Genomic DNA, 16,855 nt, shown 5'->3' with positions numbered 1-16,855 from the left:
GTCATAGCATGCGACACACTCAGTGCCGTGCCAGCCAGGTGTCTATTATAAACAAACCGGTGGGTGTGTGAGGATGCTGCCTGCTACGCTACTACGGCTTCTACAGGGAGAAAAATAAAGATAGCCGACGAAAAACAGAGGATTTAACAGTTTGTGGACAGAGGCTTTTGCCTTCACAGCCAATGCAGATTGACTGCCTGTATGTTTAATCTGCAGTGAGAAGCTATCAAACAACAAAAAAAGTAACGTTGAAAGACATTTCCAGTGAAAGCATGCTAAATTCTGCTAGTTTCGTTGCAACCCGGGAGATAATAAAGTTTGGCAAGCTGCATTATAATGCGTACATTTTCTTTGCGGCTCCAGATAGATTTTGAATTTAATTTTGGTCGAAAATGGCTCTTTCAACATCTTGGGTTGCCGACCCCTGGGTTAGAGTGTCTGCCCTGAAACTGGGAGGTCGGGGTTTGATCCCCGGCCGGCTCATACCAAAGACTGAAAAAAACTGAAGAAAAATGTGACGCAGTGCCTCCCTGCTTGGCACTCGGCATCACTCGGGGGGGGGGGTGAGTCCCTGCTACATACTAGCGTACATGTCCAGGGGTTTCTACTTGTGTGCCTCACGCTACAGAAACAGGAAATAGGCTCCTGCCCTATGGGCCTCATGGCTCAGCAAGGCTTACTTAAATGCAGGCTTCAGTACATTAATAACTTATTGTAGGGCCTATAACTTTGAACTCATATAGCTCTTTATTGTCTGTGGTCTATTTGTACAAATAAACCTTTTAGGAATCAAATCACTTTAGGAATCAAAGCGCTCACATTATTTCCAAAGATGTGTGCTATCCGTTTCCTCTCACACAGGGAACGAGGGCTCAACACGTTCCAGTTTCGGCCTCACTGCGGTGAGGCAGGCTCCATCACTCATCTGGTCTCTGCCTTCCTCACTGCAGACAACATCTCCCACGGCCTTAACCTCAAGAAGGTAATTGTTCCTCACTGCAGACAACATCTCCCACGGCCTTAACCTCAAGAAGGTAGGTGTTCCTCACTGCAGACAGCATCTCCCACGGCCTTAACCTCAAGAAGGTACAGTAGGTGTTCCTCACTGCAGACAGCATCTCCCACGGCCTTAACCTCAAGAAGGTAATTGTTCCTCACTGCAGACAACATCTCCCACGGCCTTAACCTCAAGAAGGTAGGTGTTCCTCACTGCAGACAACATCTCCCACGGCCTTAACCTCAAGAAGGTAGGTGTTCCTCACTGCAGACAACATCTCCCACGGCCTTAACCTCAAGAAGGTAGGTGTTCCTCACTGCAGACATCTCCCACAGCCTTAACCTCAAGAAGGTAGGTGTTCCTCACTGCAGACATCTCCCACAGCCTTAACCTCAAGAAGGGATTACGATATAATCGGTAGCATAATCGGAATAGGCCATAAAAATGCCATATCGGTCTCAAAATAATCCTGTTTATTTAATCGGTTTTCACCAGCTAAAATGAATAATGTAAAAATTCACCAATGAGTTCAATATAAATCAAGTGTCTACTACCTCTAGTGTAGAACAAAAGCCAAATAAAAATTAAAATAAACACAACTACATTTAATTTGTGTACTCATCTCATTCAGTAGTCATTCAGTTGTGAAAACAGACACTTGGAAAAGAGTATACGCTATTTATTGATTGATTGAATACTTTTGACTATGAAATCGTAAATGTATAGTATGGAGCTGACCTGTTCTGACATTCCATATGTTGATAGTTGGTCTGACCTCATCAAACCCTGTACACTCAAGACATGCTCCTTATATGGCCAGTACAGAATTCATTCCATGTTGATCTGACCCCCTGCATGCCAAAGCACCAGCACTCGCCCAGCAGTCTGCCGTCAACGAGGTGGATGCGTGTCTCTTCTCGGGCGTCTTACTGGTTAACAGGCCTAGGCTGGCCTAGGCTTTTTTCCATTGTGGTCCACTGTATAATATCGGAATCGGTCAGAATCGGTAGAAATGTAGCCTGGCTACGGCTGATTCACGATTTGCTGATTTAGCCAGGCTAGCAGAAATGACCCTGCAAATAATCGGGATCGGATATCAGTCATAATTTCATAATCGTGCACCCCTAATTGTGTCTAATGTTCAGCACCTTGTAACTTTGTTTCAAAAGGTGCTTTATAAATAAAAATGTACGTACTTTGACTTCCTCCCCATGCAGAGCCCAGTGCTGCAGTATCTGTACTACCTGGCGCAGGTCCCTATCGCCATGTCTCCACTGAGTAACAACAGTCTGTTTCTGGAGTATTCCAAGAACCCACTGAGAGAGTTCCTCCACAAAGGCCTGTGTGTGTCCCTGTCGACGGACGACCCCTTGCAGTTCCACTACACCAAGGTCACTATGGTGTAGTTTACACCTTTTATTTTCTCTATTTTATTTTTTAATCTGTTGCAAAGGCTATATTGTCATCCAAAACCCTTCCCATAGTAACTATATTTTAGAGGATACCTACTATGGGTGTAATATTTATTTATTCTCTATTTTACGTTTACAGGAAGTAATTAAAATTCTAATTTGACTTAGGCTGGTCATTTGATGATTATTATTTATTATTATTTTGTTTTTTACAAATTTCTGGGGATTTGTTGGGTCGATTATTAGAACTAGTCCTTACCCGTTCTGAATATATGAACAGCAAATTATGTTCAGTGTGGGGAATTGTTTACAGATGGTCTTGGGAAGTTGGTTTGGGCACAAAAGTGGATATGGATATGTTGCTGGGTGTCCAAGCGATAACGAAATTAGGTCAAAGTTCTGCTAAATATGACGTAAATTAAACATGATGTATGATGATAAGAGTGCCCCTCACTTCACACAGGTGTGATTTTTCTTTAATAAAGTGAGGTAGGGGCAGGCAATATGACAAAATATTATATCACAATATCTTTTCAGAAATGATCACAATATTGATATTCATCTGGATATCATATTGTTATATAATCTATATAATCAATTTGTTTTTATACTGATAGACTATTAGTTTGGTATGCAGATAGATAGATAGATAGATAGATAGTCAATTCATTTTATGAATGGATGGACAGACAGACAGACTATCTGTTTTTATGCTTGCTGTTCTATCATGTGAGTGTGACATTTAGACAGTGCAGAGGCTACTCGATGGTGAATTAGTAATGTAACATTCTCCTTGGCTTTGACTGCTTCAGTTCAGAAGCGTTGCATTTAGAGTTATGGACCTGAGCTAGGCACTGACTAATATATCCAGCCAGGTCAGTCATTCGTATTGTGCTGCGCACACGCTTTTAGCGAGGTGCTAAGCAAGGGTTGTTTTATTATCAATCAATCCGTCCACTCCATGTGCGTGCGCACGTGCACTCTTTTTTTTTTTTTCTAAGATTTCTTTTTGCGGCTTACGCCTTTATTGATTTTTTAAGGGACAGATAGTAGGCTGACAGGAAAGGGGAGAGAGATGGGGGGATGACATGCGGTAAAGGCCGTGTCGGGTCCGGGAGTCGAACCCGCGGCACACCGCGACTGGATCACCAGTCCGGTGCCCAGACCGTTACGCTACGGCCTGGGCCCGCACGTGCACTCTTTACGTGCGCGGCTGCACGCTGTTTCACCCACGTTTGGTTAAAAGTTATATCAAGTGATGTTTTAACATTACAAACTTTCTAAATAACTTTAGTATTCAACGTGTCGGGGTCCTAGCAAGTCCTTCTGTCTTCTGTGCTACCCTGCTACCCTGCTGCAACACAGGGAGGGGCGGGGCGGTGGGAGCAAAGGGACAGATCTTCAAATGAACACCGCATTGAGCCTCGACATGTTGTTAGCTTGTAGCTCTGCTCTTTTTGGCGAACGACACCGCCGTTCAGAAATATAAATTTAGGTATAGAACCGCGACAATAGAATGTGCACTTGCTGTAGACAGAGACTTGTCTTTATCACGATTGAATGGTCAAATCCTGTAGTCGCACCTGTGCTACAAATCTAATTTTACAACTCGCACTGTGATATTTTTAGTCGCAAATGCGAGTACCTAGTCGCACTGTCGAGCCCTGGGAATAGCTGTAGTATGCGTCTGTCGTCTGAGTTGTTTTCCCTGTGTGGTCAGATGCCTGCCTGGGGGCGGTGTGAAAAAGGGTAGGTGCCTCTGTGCTGGTGGAGAAGTGTGACGATTATGACGTCACAGCAACTTTGCCCGTGGGATCGTGTGGTGATGTAAAAACAATATTTGTACAGTAAATATGACAGTTGCGTCGGGAAAATTTAGCCTAGCCGGATTCTGGGAGCGTGCAGATTTCTTTTGGCATGGAGAGATGTGTGCTAATAGTGTGGCTCGGTCGGAGATAGACCACGGACAAATAAACGGGTTTTTATTCACTAATAAATTCATTATTAATCTTATTGAAAAAATGGCTTCGTTAAGACCTCCATATTATTATGGTCAATGCCTGGGAGCGATTGGTGCAGGCAATGAGGAGATACGGTGGTGTTTGAATGAATGAATGAATGAATGAATGTTTACATTCATTCATTCATTCAGACATTGACTGAATTATAGTATGATATATGATAATCGTTATTAAAGGACCAATTAACTACTTTTCAATCTAACTTCATATAATTGATTCTCATCAATGTTCATGATAAAAAACAATACAATACAAATACAATTTTTTTTCTACTCAGTCTGTGTCTCATAGGAGGGCTGTGGGCAGTTCAGAAACCCGTCCACCAGTGACATCATCGATGGGGAATCTAAACTAATAGAAACTGCAGGCTTTCTATTCCTGAAAAGTTGCATTGCGATAATGGAAGCCATCGTTCTCACGATAATAAAAATCACACCCGTGTGAAGTGAAGGGCGCTAATATATTAAAATCTAACTCATGTTGATTAGGTGATGTAATGGTGATGTAAAACACAAACATTAAATTATCTTTATTGTTAATGGCATAATGTTTGTGTTAGGGACAAGATTATGTAAATTTTCCCTTCATTGTCAATGGCATTTTTAAAATAAACATTGAACTAAAAACAAACATTAAACCTGTATATAGGAGGGGCTCAAAAATCTAAATATATATGTTTTAAAATCTTGTTTAAAAAAATAACAATGATGTCACTGTTGGACGGGTTTCTGAACTGCCCGCAACAACAAAAATTCCCTGGCAAAAAAACCCACAAATTACGCACATAAAACCCCAGGAAAGTGTTTCTTGTCTCCCAATCATCATTAAAATAAGAGGGTGTGAAAGTGGCCCTTTAAATGATCCCTGCTCTAGATAGCACTCACACTAGTTTGGTCTCAACTCTCGCCTCTAGGAGGCGCTGATGGAGGAGTACGCCATCGCTGCCCAGCTGTGGAAGCTGAGCACGTGCGACGTGTGTGAGATCGCACGGAACAGCGTCCTGCAGAGTGGCCTTTCACATCAGGTACTTACCTTTCACATCAGGTACAGACTGCAGAGTGGCCTTTCACATCAGGTACAGACTGCAGAGTGGCCTTTCACATCAGGTACAGACTGCAGAGTGGCCTTTCACATCAGGTACTGACTGCAGAGTGGCCTTTCACATCAGGTACTGACTGCAGAGTGGCCTTTCACATCAGGTACAGACTGCAGAGTGGCCTTTCACATCAGGTACAGACTGCAGAGTGGCCTTTCACATCAGGTACAGACTGCAGAGTGGCCTTTCACATCAGGTACAGACTGCAGAGTGGCCTTTCACATCAGGTACAGACTGCAGAGTGGCCTTTCACATCAGGTACAGACTGCAGAGTGGCATTTTACATTAGGTACAGACTGCAGAGTGGCCTTTCACATCAGGTACAGACTGCAGAGTGGCATTTTACATTAGGTACTGACTGCAGAGTGGCATTTTACATTAGGTACTGACTGCAGAGTGGCATTTTACATTAGGTACTGACTGCAGTGGCAGAATCATGTCAGTATCATGGTTAGTCTTGTCAGAATCATGTCAGTATCATATCTACCCTGAAGAAGGCAGCTTTTTTTGTCTTGTCACAATAAAACATTTGGCATTGGCAGCTACGAGTGTGTGACTATTTTTTTGTACTATGATGTCAGTATCATGACCCCATACTGATGTTAGCAAATGTAATGTTACAAAGTATGTCAATATCATAGTCAGGAATCTCAGGATCATGTCAGTATCATAGTCGGCATCATGGTCAGTGGGATGCCAGTATCCTGCCACCTGCCATTATTCCAACTATTACCAATGCTTACTATTATGTAGAACTGTCCAGATTAGAATGTAACTTCATTTTACAGTTCATCTCCCCTCTTAAATCTATAGTCCCATCTATCTTGGGTGCTCTGTGGCCTGGTTAAGCACTTTGTAACATTACATTTGCTATAAAATTGTTAAATATAAAGGTTACTTTTCAGGATTCCAATTCAATAATGGCAAAAATAATAATTCAGGATTTGAATTCAAATATAGCAAAAATAGTGTATCTACAAAACGTGTCGCATTGTGACACGTTTTGAGCTTGTAGATCGGCTATTTTTTGCTACAGCTAAAATATGCATTATGCAATGTGGCCCATCTGGAGAGTGTGGAAATAATAGTGGCCCTCGCCATCGTCAAAGTTGCCCACCCCTGGTTTAAAACATCAGTATGGGCCGGGAGTCATTGACAATTCACAGTCTGCACAAATCTGAGTCCCTATAATGGCAAGAACAAGACTGATTTCCCCCCGCGGGATAATAAAGGTATCTATCTAACTGTCTAACTGATCTATAGTATCATGTCTCTCTTCTCTTCTCCGTCTAGGAAAAGAAACATTTCCTTGGCCCCAACTACCTCCAAGACGGGCCAGAGGGCAACGATATCCGTCGGACCAACGTGGCTCAGATCCGCCTGGCGTATCGCCATGAGACACTGTGCCACGAGCTGGCTTTCCTGGTGGACGCGGTGAAGGAGGAGGCTGGCTCGCAGCCAGCACAGTGACAGGGAGGGAGCTGTCTTAACCCATTTTGGACTGAGGCAGATTCTAAAAACGCCTTCTAAATCCTGACCTAGCAGCATCACAGCACTTGAGAACATAATTATGCCATTATTGGTGGAAACAATAGCACATTTGGGCTATGGCCGAATTTAGGCCAAGGAGTGTTTTTCGTGCCACCCCTCGTGCCGATGTAGATGTGTACCTATTATGCTATGAGGAGACCTTGCCCTCAGGGTGTCTTACTGGTTTAATGTTTAACTGTCTGCATGGTTGCATTCCATATGGGAATGCAACAAGCTACCAGCGCTGTCCTGGGAAACAAAATTGCACTTTTAAAGTGACCTTCCATATTCTGTTAGAAAAGTACTGTATTTCAAGGTCCTAGTACAAAGTATAATAGTGCTGTTCAGAATTTGTCGTCTCCCGTCTTTCCAAAAAGAGGCTTGATAAGAACCCGGCTCAATAAGCCTGATCGATATGGTGCTCGTTGTCAATAAAATAAATAAAAAAACAAGCGCCATCCCTACCTAACAACTGCATAAGTCTGATGGGGTCACTGACTCACGGAGCAATTCATTATTCAGTACTCTAAAACCTTAAAGTAGGCTACTACGGTTTGTAGTCCTTAAACCCGGAAATTAGTTTGCAAGGGGTTCCTTAGGCTTCGCCAAAACTTTTACCAAAGGAATTTCCATGAATGTAGAAAATTACATCTCTGGTTAACATAAACCTGCCGTACAGATTTTATCATTTTGCTTCTCAACCTTTAATTTTGTACAGTATGTGCTTTCAAAGTTATATTAATTTCTTTGTTAAAGAGCTTATTTTCGTCATTCATCCTAAAATCCAATTGGAAATCTGTGGTGAGAAGGCATGGTGTCAGTGGAGGGTTTACTGTGTAACGTCAGGGTTGGCCTAAAGAGAGACATCATTGCTGTAGCACTCTGTTGTGTTGTTGTTACAGTGAAGTAAAAACTTGTCACTTATCTGTTGCATGCTCACATTGAAATGGGGAAATAAATTTTTTATTATTAAAGGGATTTGAAATATAATTATGCTTGTGCATTCATTTTTCTTTAATCCGGGTAGGGCATTATCGTTTTTAATTGATATGGATTAAATCATGAAAAACAAGTAACAACACACTATAGTATGTTATTGAATAGTAAAGTAGTCTAAAGTATAGTAGTCAAACTATGAAAAATGACATACTATATGTCACTATATGATGTTGGATTTAATTCAGGGATCAAATAATGAATGCATACATTTCTTTATGCCTACCACTCGCTGACCAGTGTTCAGAGCGCAGATGCTTCTATCGTTTTAGCCTGTATAGTTACTAGTTAGGTTGTCGTTAGGCATTCCGTATTTTAGATAACAAGATTTAACTTAAACCTTGAACTCTCAAATCATTAAAAGTTCTTCCTATTGAGTTCAGAATCATTAATAGTGGTCTGGGTCTCCCGTCTCTCCTATAGGCTATAATATAGTCTGTAAGGCCCGACTCACACCTTTCGATCTAGCATACAACATTGATGCATGCTAGATATATACAAAGGGTGTGATACATCTTGCCCCAATGCATTTCCAATGGGAGTCACATGGTTTGACACAACATTTGTGTTGTACGGCTTTCGGCTGTGTTTCGACTGCCCCCCTCCCCCTCATACAACACAAATGTTGTGTCAAACCTTGTGACTCCCATTGGAAATGCATTGCGATCTTGCATCAGCTATACATCTCATACAACAAGCATACATCTGTTACATCTGTTGTAAAGGTGAGTCAGGCCTGAGTGTGAGAGATCCTTGGTTTGATTCCACTCAGTAGTGGAAAAATTACTAAATTTCTTGAAATGAGTTTAGTAAAAGTATCAATACTGCAATCAACATATAAAGAAACACTCTGTTACAAATTAAGTGTAGCCTCGGCCGGGAGGCGAACAAAAAAATGCAAAGTGTGGTTGCTGCAGTGGCTTACATATATGCCCCTCCCGCTGATATTGCCAGCCAATTCCAATGTCACGTCACCCCTGCGATCATGCGTAAGTAATTCAGAGGTGATTTATCCCCCCAAAAATATTTTTTCAAATCACGAAAAACTACATGTTATAGTATGCCGTCCGAAACCAAATATAACTTTGGCATGCTACTAGTCCTACATAGGCTAGGCTACTTACACCTGGAAACCCCATTCTAGCCTACTTAGGTTCATCTTACGGTGGACATGGTGCCTGAAAAGGAATCTTTGAAATGTTTCATAGTTTTAGAAATATAATGCCTTAAATTTGAGAAATTTATAATGGCAGATAGTGGCACGTCAAAAAATCACTTTCACCTAGAAACTCCATTCACACTTTGTATAATTCAGCTTACTGTGCAGACACATGCTGGAACTTTTTACTTTGAAATGTTTTGTAGTTTCTGAGTTATTTAACTTAAACGCCCAATGCATTCTCAATGGCAATAGCACAAATGTTGGCATGCTACTAGTCCTACATACTTACACCTAGAAACCCCATTCAAACGTATTTTAGAAATGTAGCTTTAGTTTAGTTTTAGAAATATAATGCTTTTAAATTTGAGAAATTCAGAATGGGTGTCAATGGCAGATTTTGGCAAGTAAAGATTTGAGTGTGGTTTGAACCCACAACCTCCAGATCATGCAACCAGTGTGCTAAGTCACTGAACTACTTGCTTGCTACCTGCCACAATGCAGTCTGCTGTTCTCTTTGAGTACAACATTGATACAATTGATTTTGGAGGATTAAAAAAAAAGATGAAAATCATGAAAAAACAACATAGTATATAGTCCATGGTTTGGGATGGAATAATATAGTATGTCATATTTTCATGGTTTTGGGACACTATGTCAGAGCCAGGACTTGAACCTGTGGCCTCCTGATTACCAGGCAGGCTCTGTACCCAGTCACCCACTGTGCATGCTGTTCTTAAAAGGCCCAATAGATAATGACAGAAGAGCCAGAGACTTGTTTCCATTGTGGTTCATAAACATTTGAACGTCTAGAGATAAACAACATCAAATGAAACAATAGACAAATCTCCTGTTATTATATTTTTGTATTTTATTTTTGTATAAATGTTGTACTCAAAGGGAACAGCAGACTGCATTGTGGCAGGTAGTAAGTAGTTCAGTGACTTAGCACACTGGCTGCATGATCTGGAGGTTGTGGGTTCAAACTTCAAACCCCACTCAAATCTTTACTTGCCAAAATCTGCCATTGACCCCCATTCTGAATTTCTCAAATTTAAAAGCACTATATTTCTAAAACTATGACACTTTTCAAAGATTCCTTTTCAGGCAAAAATGTCCACCGTAAGATGAACCTATACGTTTGAATGGGGTTTGTAGGTGTAAGTATGTAGGACTATAGCATGCCAAAGTTTGTGCTATTGCCATAGAGAATGCATTGGGCGTTTAAGTTAAATAACTCAGAAACTACAAAACATTTCAAAGTAAAACGTTCCAGCATGTGTCTCCACAGTAAGCTGAATAATAAAAAGTGTGAATGGAGTTCCTAGGTGAAAGTGATTTTTTGACGTGCCAAAATCTGCCATTGAGCCCCATGTTAAAAGTCTCAAATTTGAAAGCACTATATTTCTAAAACTATGAAACATTTCAAAGATTTCTTTTCAGGCAAACATGTCCACCGTAAGATGAACCTAAGTAGGCTAGAATGGGGTTGCTAGGTGTAAGTATGTAGGACTAGTATCATGCCAAAGTTTGTGCTATTGCCATAGAGAATGCATTGGGCGTTTAAGTTAAATAACTCATAAACTACAAAACATAAAAATAAAAAAAAGTTCCAGCATGTGTCTCCACAGTAAGCTGAATAATAAAAAGTGTGAATGGAGTTTCTAGGTGAAAGTGACTTTTGACGTGCCTATAGAGCTGCCATTGAGCCCCATGTTAAATGTCTCAAATTTGAAAGCACTTTCTAAAACTATGAAACATTTCAAAGATTCCTTTTCAGGCAAACATGTCCACCATAAGATGAACCTAAGTAGGCTAGAATGGGGTTGCTAGGTGTAAGTATGTAGGACTAGTAGCATGCCAAAGTTTGTGCTATTGCCATAGAGAATGCATTGTGTTGCGGAGGATGAGAGGAATGCTCTCATCCTCCGCAACACCCATTCTCATACACCGCTATACACCGCAAGGATATGGGCTATAGGCCACATCGTACGGCATACTATAGCACGCCGTTTTTCATCATTTTTGAGGATTTGGGAAAAATGAAAAAAAAAAAAAAACATGGGTTATAGCCCATCGTTTTTTGAAATTTTGAAAAAAAACATTACCTCGTTTTTCATCATTTTTGAACATGGGCTATAGCCCATACCGTACGGCATACTATGGCACGCCGTTTTTCATCATTTTTGAGGTTTTGAAAAAAATGAAAAAAAAAAAACATGGGTTATAGCCCATCGTTTTTTGAAATTTTGAAAAAATAAATTAACCTCGTTTTTCATCATTTTTGAACATGGGCTATAGCCCATACCGTACGGCATACTATAGCACGCCGTTTTTCATCATTTTTGAGGTTTTGAAAAAAATGAAAAAGGGGAAAGTGATTTTTGACGTGCCAATGTCTGCCATTGAGCCCCATTGTAAATTTGAAAGCACTATATTTCTAAAACTATGAAACATTTCAAATATTCCTTTTCAGGCAAACATGTCCACCGTAAGATGAACCTAAGTAGGCTAGAATGGGGTTGCTAGGTGTAAGTATGTAGGACTAGTATCATGCCAAAGTTTGTGCTATTGCCATAGAGAATGCATTGGGCGTTTAAGTTAAATAACTCATAAACTACAAAACATAAAAAAAAAAAAAAGTTCCAGCATGTGTCTGCACAGTAAGCTGAATAATAAAAAGTGTGAATGGAGTTTCTAGGTGAAAGTGACTTTTGACGTGCCTATAGAGCTGCCATTGAGCCCCTGCATGTTAAATGTCTCAAATTTGAAAGCACTATATTTCTAAAACTATGAAACATTTCAAAGATTCCTTTTCAGGCAAACATGTCCACCATAAGATGAACCTAAGTAGGCTAGAATGGGGTTGCTAGGTGTAAGTATGTAGGACTAGTATCATGCCAAAGTTTGTGCTATTGCCATAGAGAATGCATTGGGCGTTTAAGTTAAATAACTCATAAACTACAAAACATAAAAATAAAAAAAAGTTCCAGCATGTGTCTCCACAGTAAGCTGAATAATAAAAAGTGTGAATGGAGTTTCTAGGTGAAAGTGACTTTTGACGTGCCTATAGAGCTGCCATTGAGCCCCATGTTAAATGTCTCAAATTTGAAAGCACTATATTTCTAAAACTATGAAACATTTCAAAGATTCCTTTTCAGGCAAACATGTCCACCATAAGATGAACCTAAGTAGGCTAGAATGGGGTTGCTAGGTGTAAGTATGTAGGACTAGTAGCATGCCAAAGTTTGTGCTATTGCCATAGAGAATGCATTGTGTTGCGGAGGATGAGAGGAATGCTCTCATCCTCCGCAACACCCATTCTCATACACCGCTATACACCGCAAGGATATGGGCTATAGCCCACATCGTACGGCATACTATAGCACGCCGTTTTTCATCATTTTTGAGGATTTGAAAAAAAATAAAAATAAAATTACATGGGTTATAGCCCATCGTTTTTCGAAATTTTGATATATTTTTTAACCTCGTTTTTCATCATTTTTGAACATGGGCTATAGCCCATACCGTACGGCATACTATGGCACGCCGTTTTTCATCATTTTTGAGGTTTTGAAAAAAAAGAAAAAAAAAGAAAAAACATGGGTTATAGCCCATCGTTTTTTGATTTTTTGATTCTTTTTTTTTAACCTCGTTTTTCATCATTTTTGAACATGGGCTATAGCCCATACCGTACGGCATACTATAGCACGCCGTTTTTCATCATTTTTGAGGTTTTGAAAAAAATGAAAAAAAAAAAAACATGGGTTATAGCCCATCGTTTTTTGAAATTTTGAAAAAATAAATTAACCTCGTTTTTCATCATTTTTGAACATGGGCTATAGCCCATACCTTACGGCATACTATAGCACGCTGTTTTTCATCATTTTTGAGGTTTTGAAAAAAATGAAAAAGGGGAAAGTGATTTTTGACGTGCCAATGTCTGCCATTGAGCCCCATTGTAAATTTGAAAGCACTATATTTCTAAAACTATGTACATTTCAAATATTCCTTTTCAGGCAAACATGTCCACCGTAAGATGAACCTAAGTAGGCTAGAATGGGGTTGCTAGGTGTAAGTATGTAGGACTAGTATCATGCCAAAGTTTGTGCTATTGCCATAGAGAATGCATTGGGCGTTTAAGTTAAATAACTCATAAACTACAAAACATAAAAATAAAAAAAAGTTCCAGCATGTGTCTCCACAGTAAGCTGAATAATAAAAAGTGTGAATGGAGTTTCTAGGTGAAAGTGACTTTTGACGTGCCTATAGAGCTGCCATTGAGCCCCATGTTAAATGTCTCAAATTTGAAAGCACTATATTTCTAAAACTATGAAACATTTCAAAGATTCCTTTTCAGGCAAACATGTCCACCATAAGATGAACCTAAGTAGGCTAGAATGGGGTTGCTAGGTGTAAGTATGTAGGACTAGTATCATGCCAAAGTTTGTGCTATTGCCATAGAGAATGCATTGGGCGTTTAAGTTAAATAACTCATAAACTACAAAACATAAAAATAAAAAAAAGTTCCAGCATGTGTCTCCACAGTAAGCTGAATAATAAAAAGTGTGAATGGAGTTTCTAGGTGAAAGTGACTTTTGACGTGCCTATAGAGCTGCCATTGAGCCCCATGTTAAATGTCTCAAATTTGAAAGCACTATATTTCTAAAACTATGAAACATTTCAAAGATTCCTTTTCAGGCAAACATGTCCACCATAAGATGAACCTAAGTAGGCTAGAATGGGGTTGCTAGGTGTAAGTATGTAGGACTAGTAGCATGCCAAAGTTTGTGCTATTGCCATAGAGAATGCATTGTGTTGCGGAGGATGAGAGGAATGCTCTCATCCTCCGCAACACCCATTCTCATACACCGCTATACACCGCAAGGATATGGGCTATAGCCCACATCGTACGGCATACTATAGCACGCCGTTTTTCATCATTTTTGAGGATTTGGGAAAAATGAAAAAAAAAAAAAAACATGGGTTATAGCCCATCATTTTTTGAAAATTTGAAAAAAAACATTACCTCGTTTTTCATCATTTTTGAACATGGGCTATAGCCCATACCGTACGGCATACTATAGCACGCCGTTTTTCATCATTTTTGAGGTTTTGAAAAAAATGAAAAAAAAAAAAACATGGGTTATAGCCCATCGTTTTTTGAAATTTTGAAAAAATAAATTAACCTCGTTTTTCATCATTTTTGAACATGGGCTATAGCCCATACCTTACGGCATACTATAGCACGCTGTTTTTCATCATTTTTGAGGTTTTGAAAAAAATGAAAAAGGGGAAAGTGATTTTTGACGTGCCAATGTCTGCCATTGAGCCCCATTGTAAATTTGAAAGCACTATATTTCTAAAACTATGTACATTTCAAATATTCCTTTTCAGGCAAACATGTCCACCGTAAGATGAACCTAAGTAGGCTAGAATGGGGTTGCTAGGTGTAAGTATGTAGGACTAGTATCATGCCAAAGTTTGTGCTATTGCCATAGAGAATGCATTGGGCGTTTAAGTTAAATAACTCATAAACTACAAAACATAAAAATAAAAAAAAGTTCCAGCATGTGTCTCCACAGTAAGCTGAATAATAAAAAGTGTGAATGGAGTTTCTAGGTGAAAGTGACTTTTGACGTGCCTATAGAGCTGCCATTGAGCCCCATGTTAAATGTCTCAAATTTGAAAGCACTATATTTCTAAAACTATGAAACATTTCAAAGATTCCTTTTCAGGCAAACATGTCCACCATAAGATGAACCTAAGTAGGCTAGAATGGGGTTGCTAGGTGTAAGTATGTAGGACTAGTATCATGCCAAAGTTTGTGCTATTGCCATAGAGAATGCATTGGGCGTTTAAGTTAAATAACTCATAAACTACAAAACATAAAAATAAAAAAAAGTTCCAGCATGTGTCTCCACAGTAAGCTGAATAATAAAAAGTGTGAATGGAGTTTCTAGGTGAAAGTGACTTTTGACGTGCCTATAGAGCTGCCATTGAGCCCCATGTTAAATGTCTCAAATTTGAAAGCACTATATTTCTAAAACTATGAAACATTTCAAAGATTCCTTTTCAGGCAAACATGTCCACCATAAGATGAACCTAAGTAGGCTAGAATGGGGTTGCTAGGTGTAAGTATGTAGGACTAGTAGCATGCCAAAGTTTGTGCTATTGCCATAGAGAATGCATTGTGTTGCGGAGGATGAGAGGAATGCTCTCATCCTCCGCAACACCCATTCTCATACACCGCTATACACCGCAAGGATATGGGCTATAGCCCACATCGTACGGCATACTATAGCACGCCGTTTTTCATCATTTTTGAGGATTTGGGAAAAATGAAAAAGAAAAAAAAAACATGGGTTATAGCCCATCGTTTTTTGAAATTTTGAAAAAAAACATTACCTAGTTTTTCATCATTTTTGAACATGGGCTATAGCCCATACCGTACGGCATACTATAGCACGCCGTTTTTCATCATTTTTGAGGTTTTGAAAAAAATGAAAAAAAAAAAAAACATGGGGTATAGCCCATCGTTTTTTGAAATTTTGATATTTTTTTTTAACCTCGTTTTTCATCATTTTTGAACATGGGCTATAGCCCATACTGTACGACATACTATAGCACGCCGTTTTTCATCATTTTTGAGGTTTTGAAAAAAAAACAAAAAAAACATGGGTTATAGCCCATCGTTTTTTTTAATTTTGATTTTTTTTTTTAAACCTCGTTTTTTCATCATTTTTGAACATGGGCTATAGCCCATACCGTACGGCATACTATAGCACGCCGTTTTTCATCATTTTTGAGGTTTTGAAAAAAATGAAAAAAAAAAAAACATGGGTTATAGCCCATCGTTTTTTGAAATTTTGAAAAAATAAATTAACCTCGTTTTTCATCATTTTTGAACATGGGCTATAGCCCATACCGTACGGCATACTATAGCACGCCGTTTTTCATCATTTTTGAGGTTTTGAAAAAAATGAAAAAGGGGAAAGTGATTTTTGACGTGCCAATGTCTGCCATTGAGCCCCATTGTAAATTTGAAAGCACTATATTTCTAAAACTATGAAACATTTCAAATATTCCTTTTCAGGCAAACATGTCCACCGTAAGATGAACCTAAGTAGGCTAGAATGGGGTTGCTAGGTGTAAGTATGTAGGACTAGTATCATGCCAAAGTTTGTGCTATTGCCATAGAGAATGCATTGGGCGTTTAAGTTAAATAACTCATAAACTACAAAACATAAAAATAAAATAAAGTTCCAGCATGTGTCTCCACAGTAAGCTGAATAATAAAAAGTGTGAATGGAGTTTCTAGGTGAAAGTGACTTTTGACGTGCCTATAGAGCTGCCATTGAGCCCCATGTTAAATGTCTCAAATTTGAAAGCACTATATTTCTAAAACTATGAAACATTTCAAAGATTCCTTTTCAGGCAAACATGTCCACCATAAGATGAACCTAAGTAGGCTAGAATGGGGTTGCTTGGTGTAAGTATGTAGGACTAGTATCATGCCAAAGTTTGTGCTATTGCCATAGAGAATGCATTGGGCGTTTAAGTTAAATAACTCATAAACTACAAAACATAAAAATAAAAAAAAGTTCCAGCATGTGTCTCCACAGTAAGCTGAATAATAAAAAG

General features: G+C 39.3%; 1 protein-coding gene across 3 annotated transcripts in view; it reads left to right on the top strand.

Annotated features, from left to right (window-relative positions):
• ampd3b (adenosine monophosphate deaminase 3b) overlaps positions 1-8,151 on the top strand; it is a 29,311-nt gene extending 21,160 nt beyond the window's left edge. For all 3 annotated transcript variants that reach the window (XM_083762935.1, XM_083762937.1, XM_083762936.1), the window contains exons 12-15: positions 862-982; positions 2,215-2,388; positions 5,344-5,454; positions 6,820-8,151. In XM_083762935.1, coding sequence (XP_083619061.1) covers positions 862-982; positions 2,215-2,388; positions 5,344-5,454; positions 6,820-6,996 — 583 coding nt within the window. In that variant the 3' untranslated portion in view covers positions 6,997-8,151. The remainder of the gene's footprint in view (positions 1-861; positions 983-2,214; positions 2,389-5,343; positions 5,455-6,819) is intronic.
• The last annotated feature ends 8,704 nt before the right edge of the window (positions 8,152-16,855 follow it).

The sequence above is a fragment of the Protomyctophum parallelum genome, assembly GCF_964188405.1.
Source record: "Protomyctophum parallelum genome assembly, chromosome: 4".
NCBI classification, from domain to species: Eukaryota; Metazoa; Chordata; class Actinopteri; order Myctophiformes; family Myctophidae; genus Protomyctophum; species Protomyctophum parallelum.
This window is presented reverse-complemented; position numbering and strand designations above follow the sequence as displayed.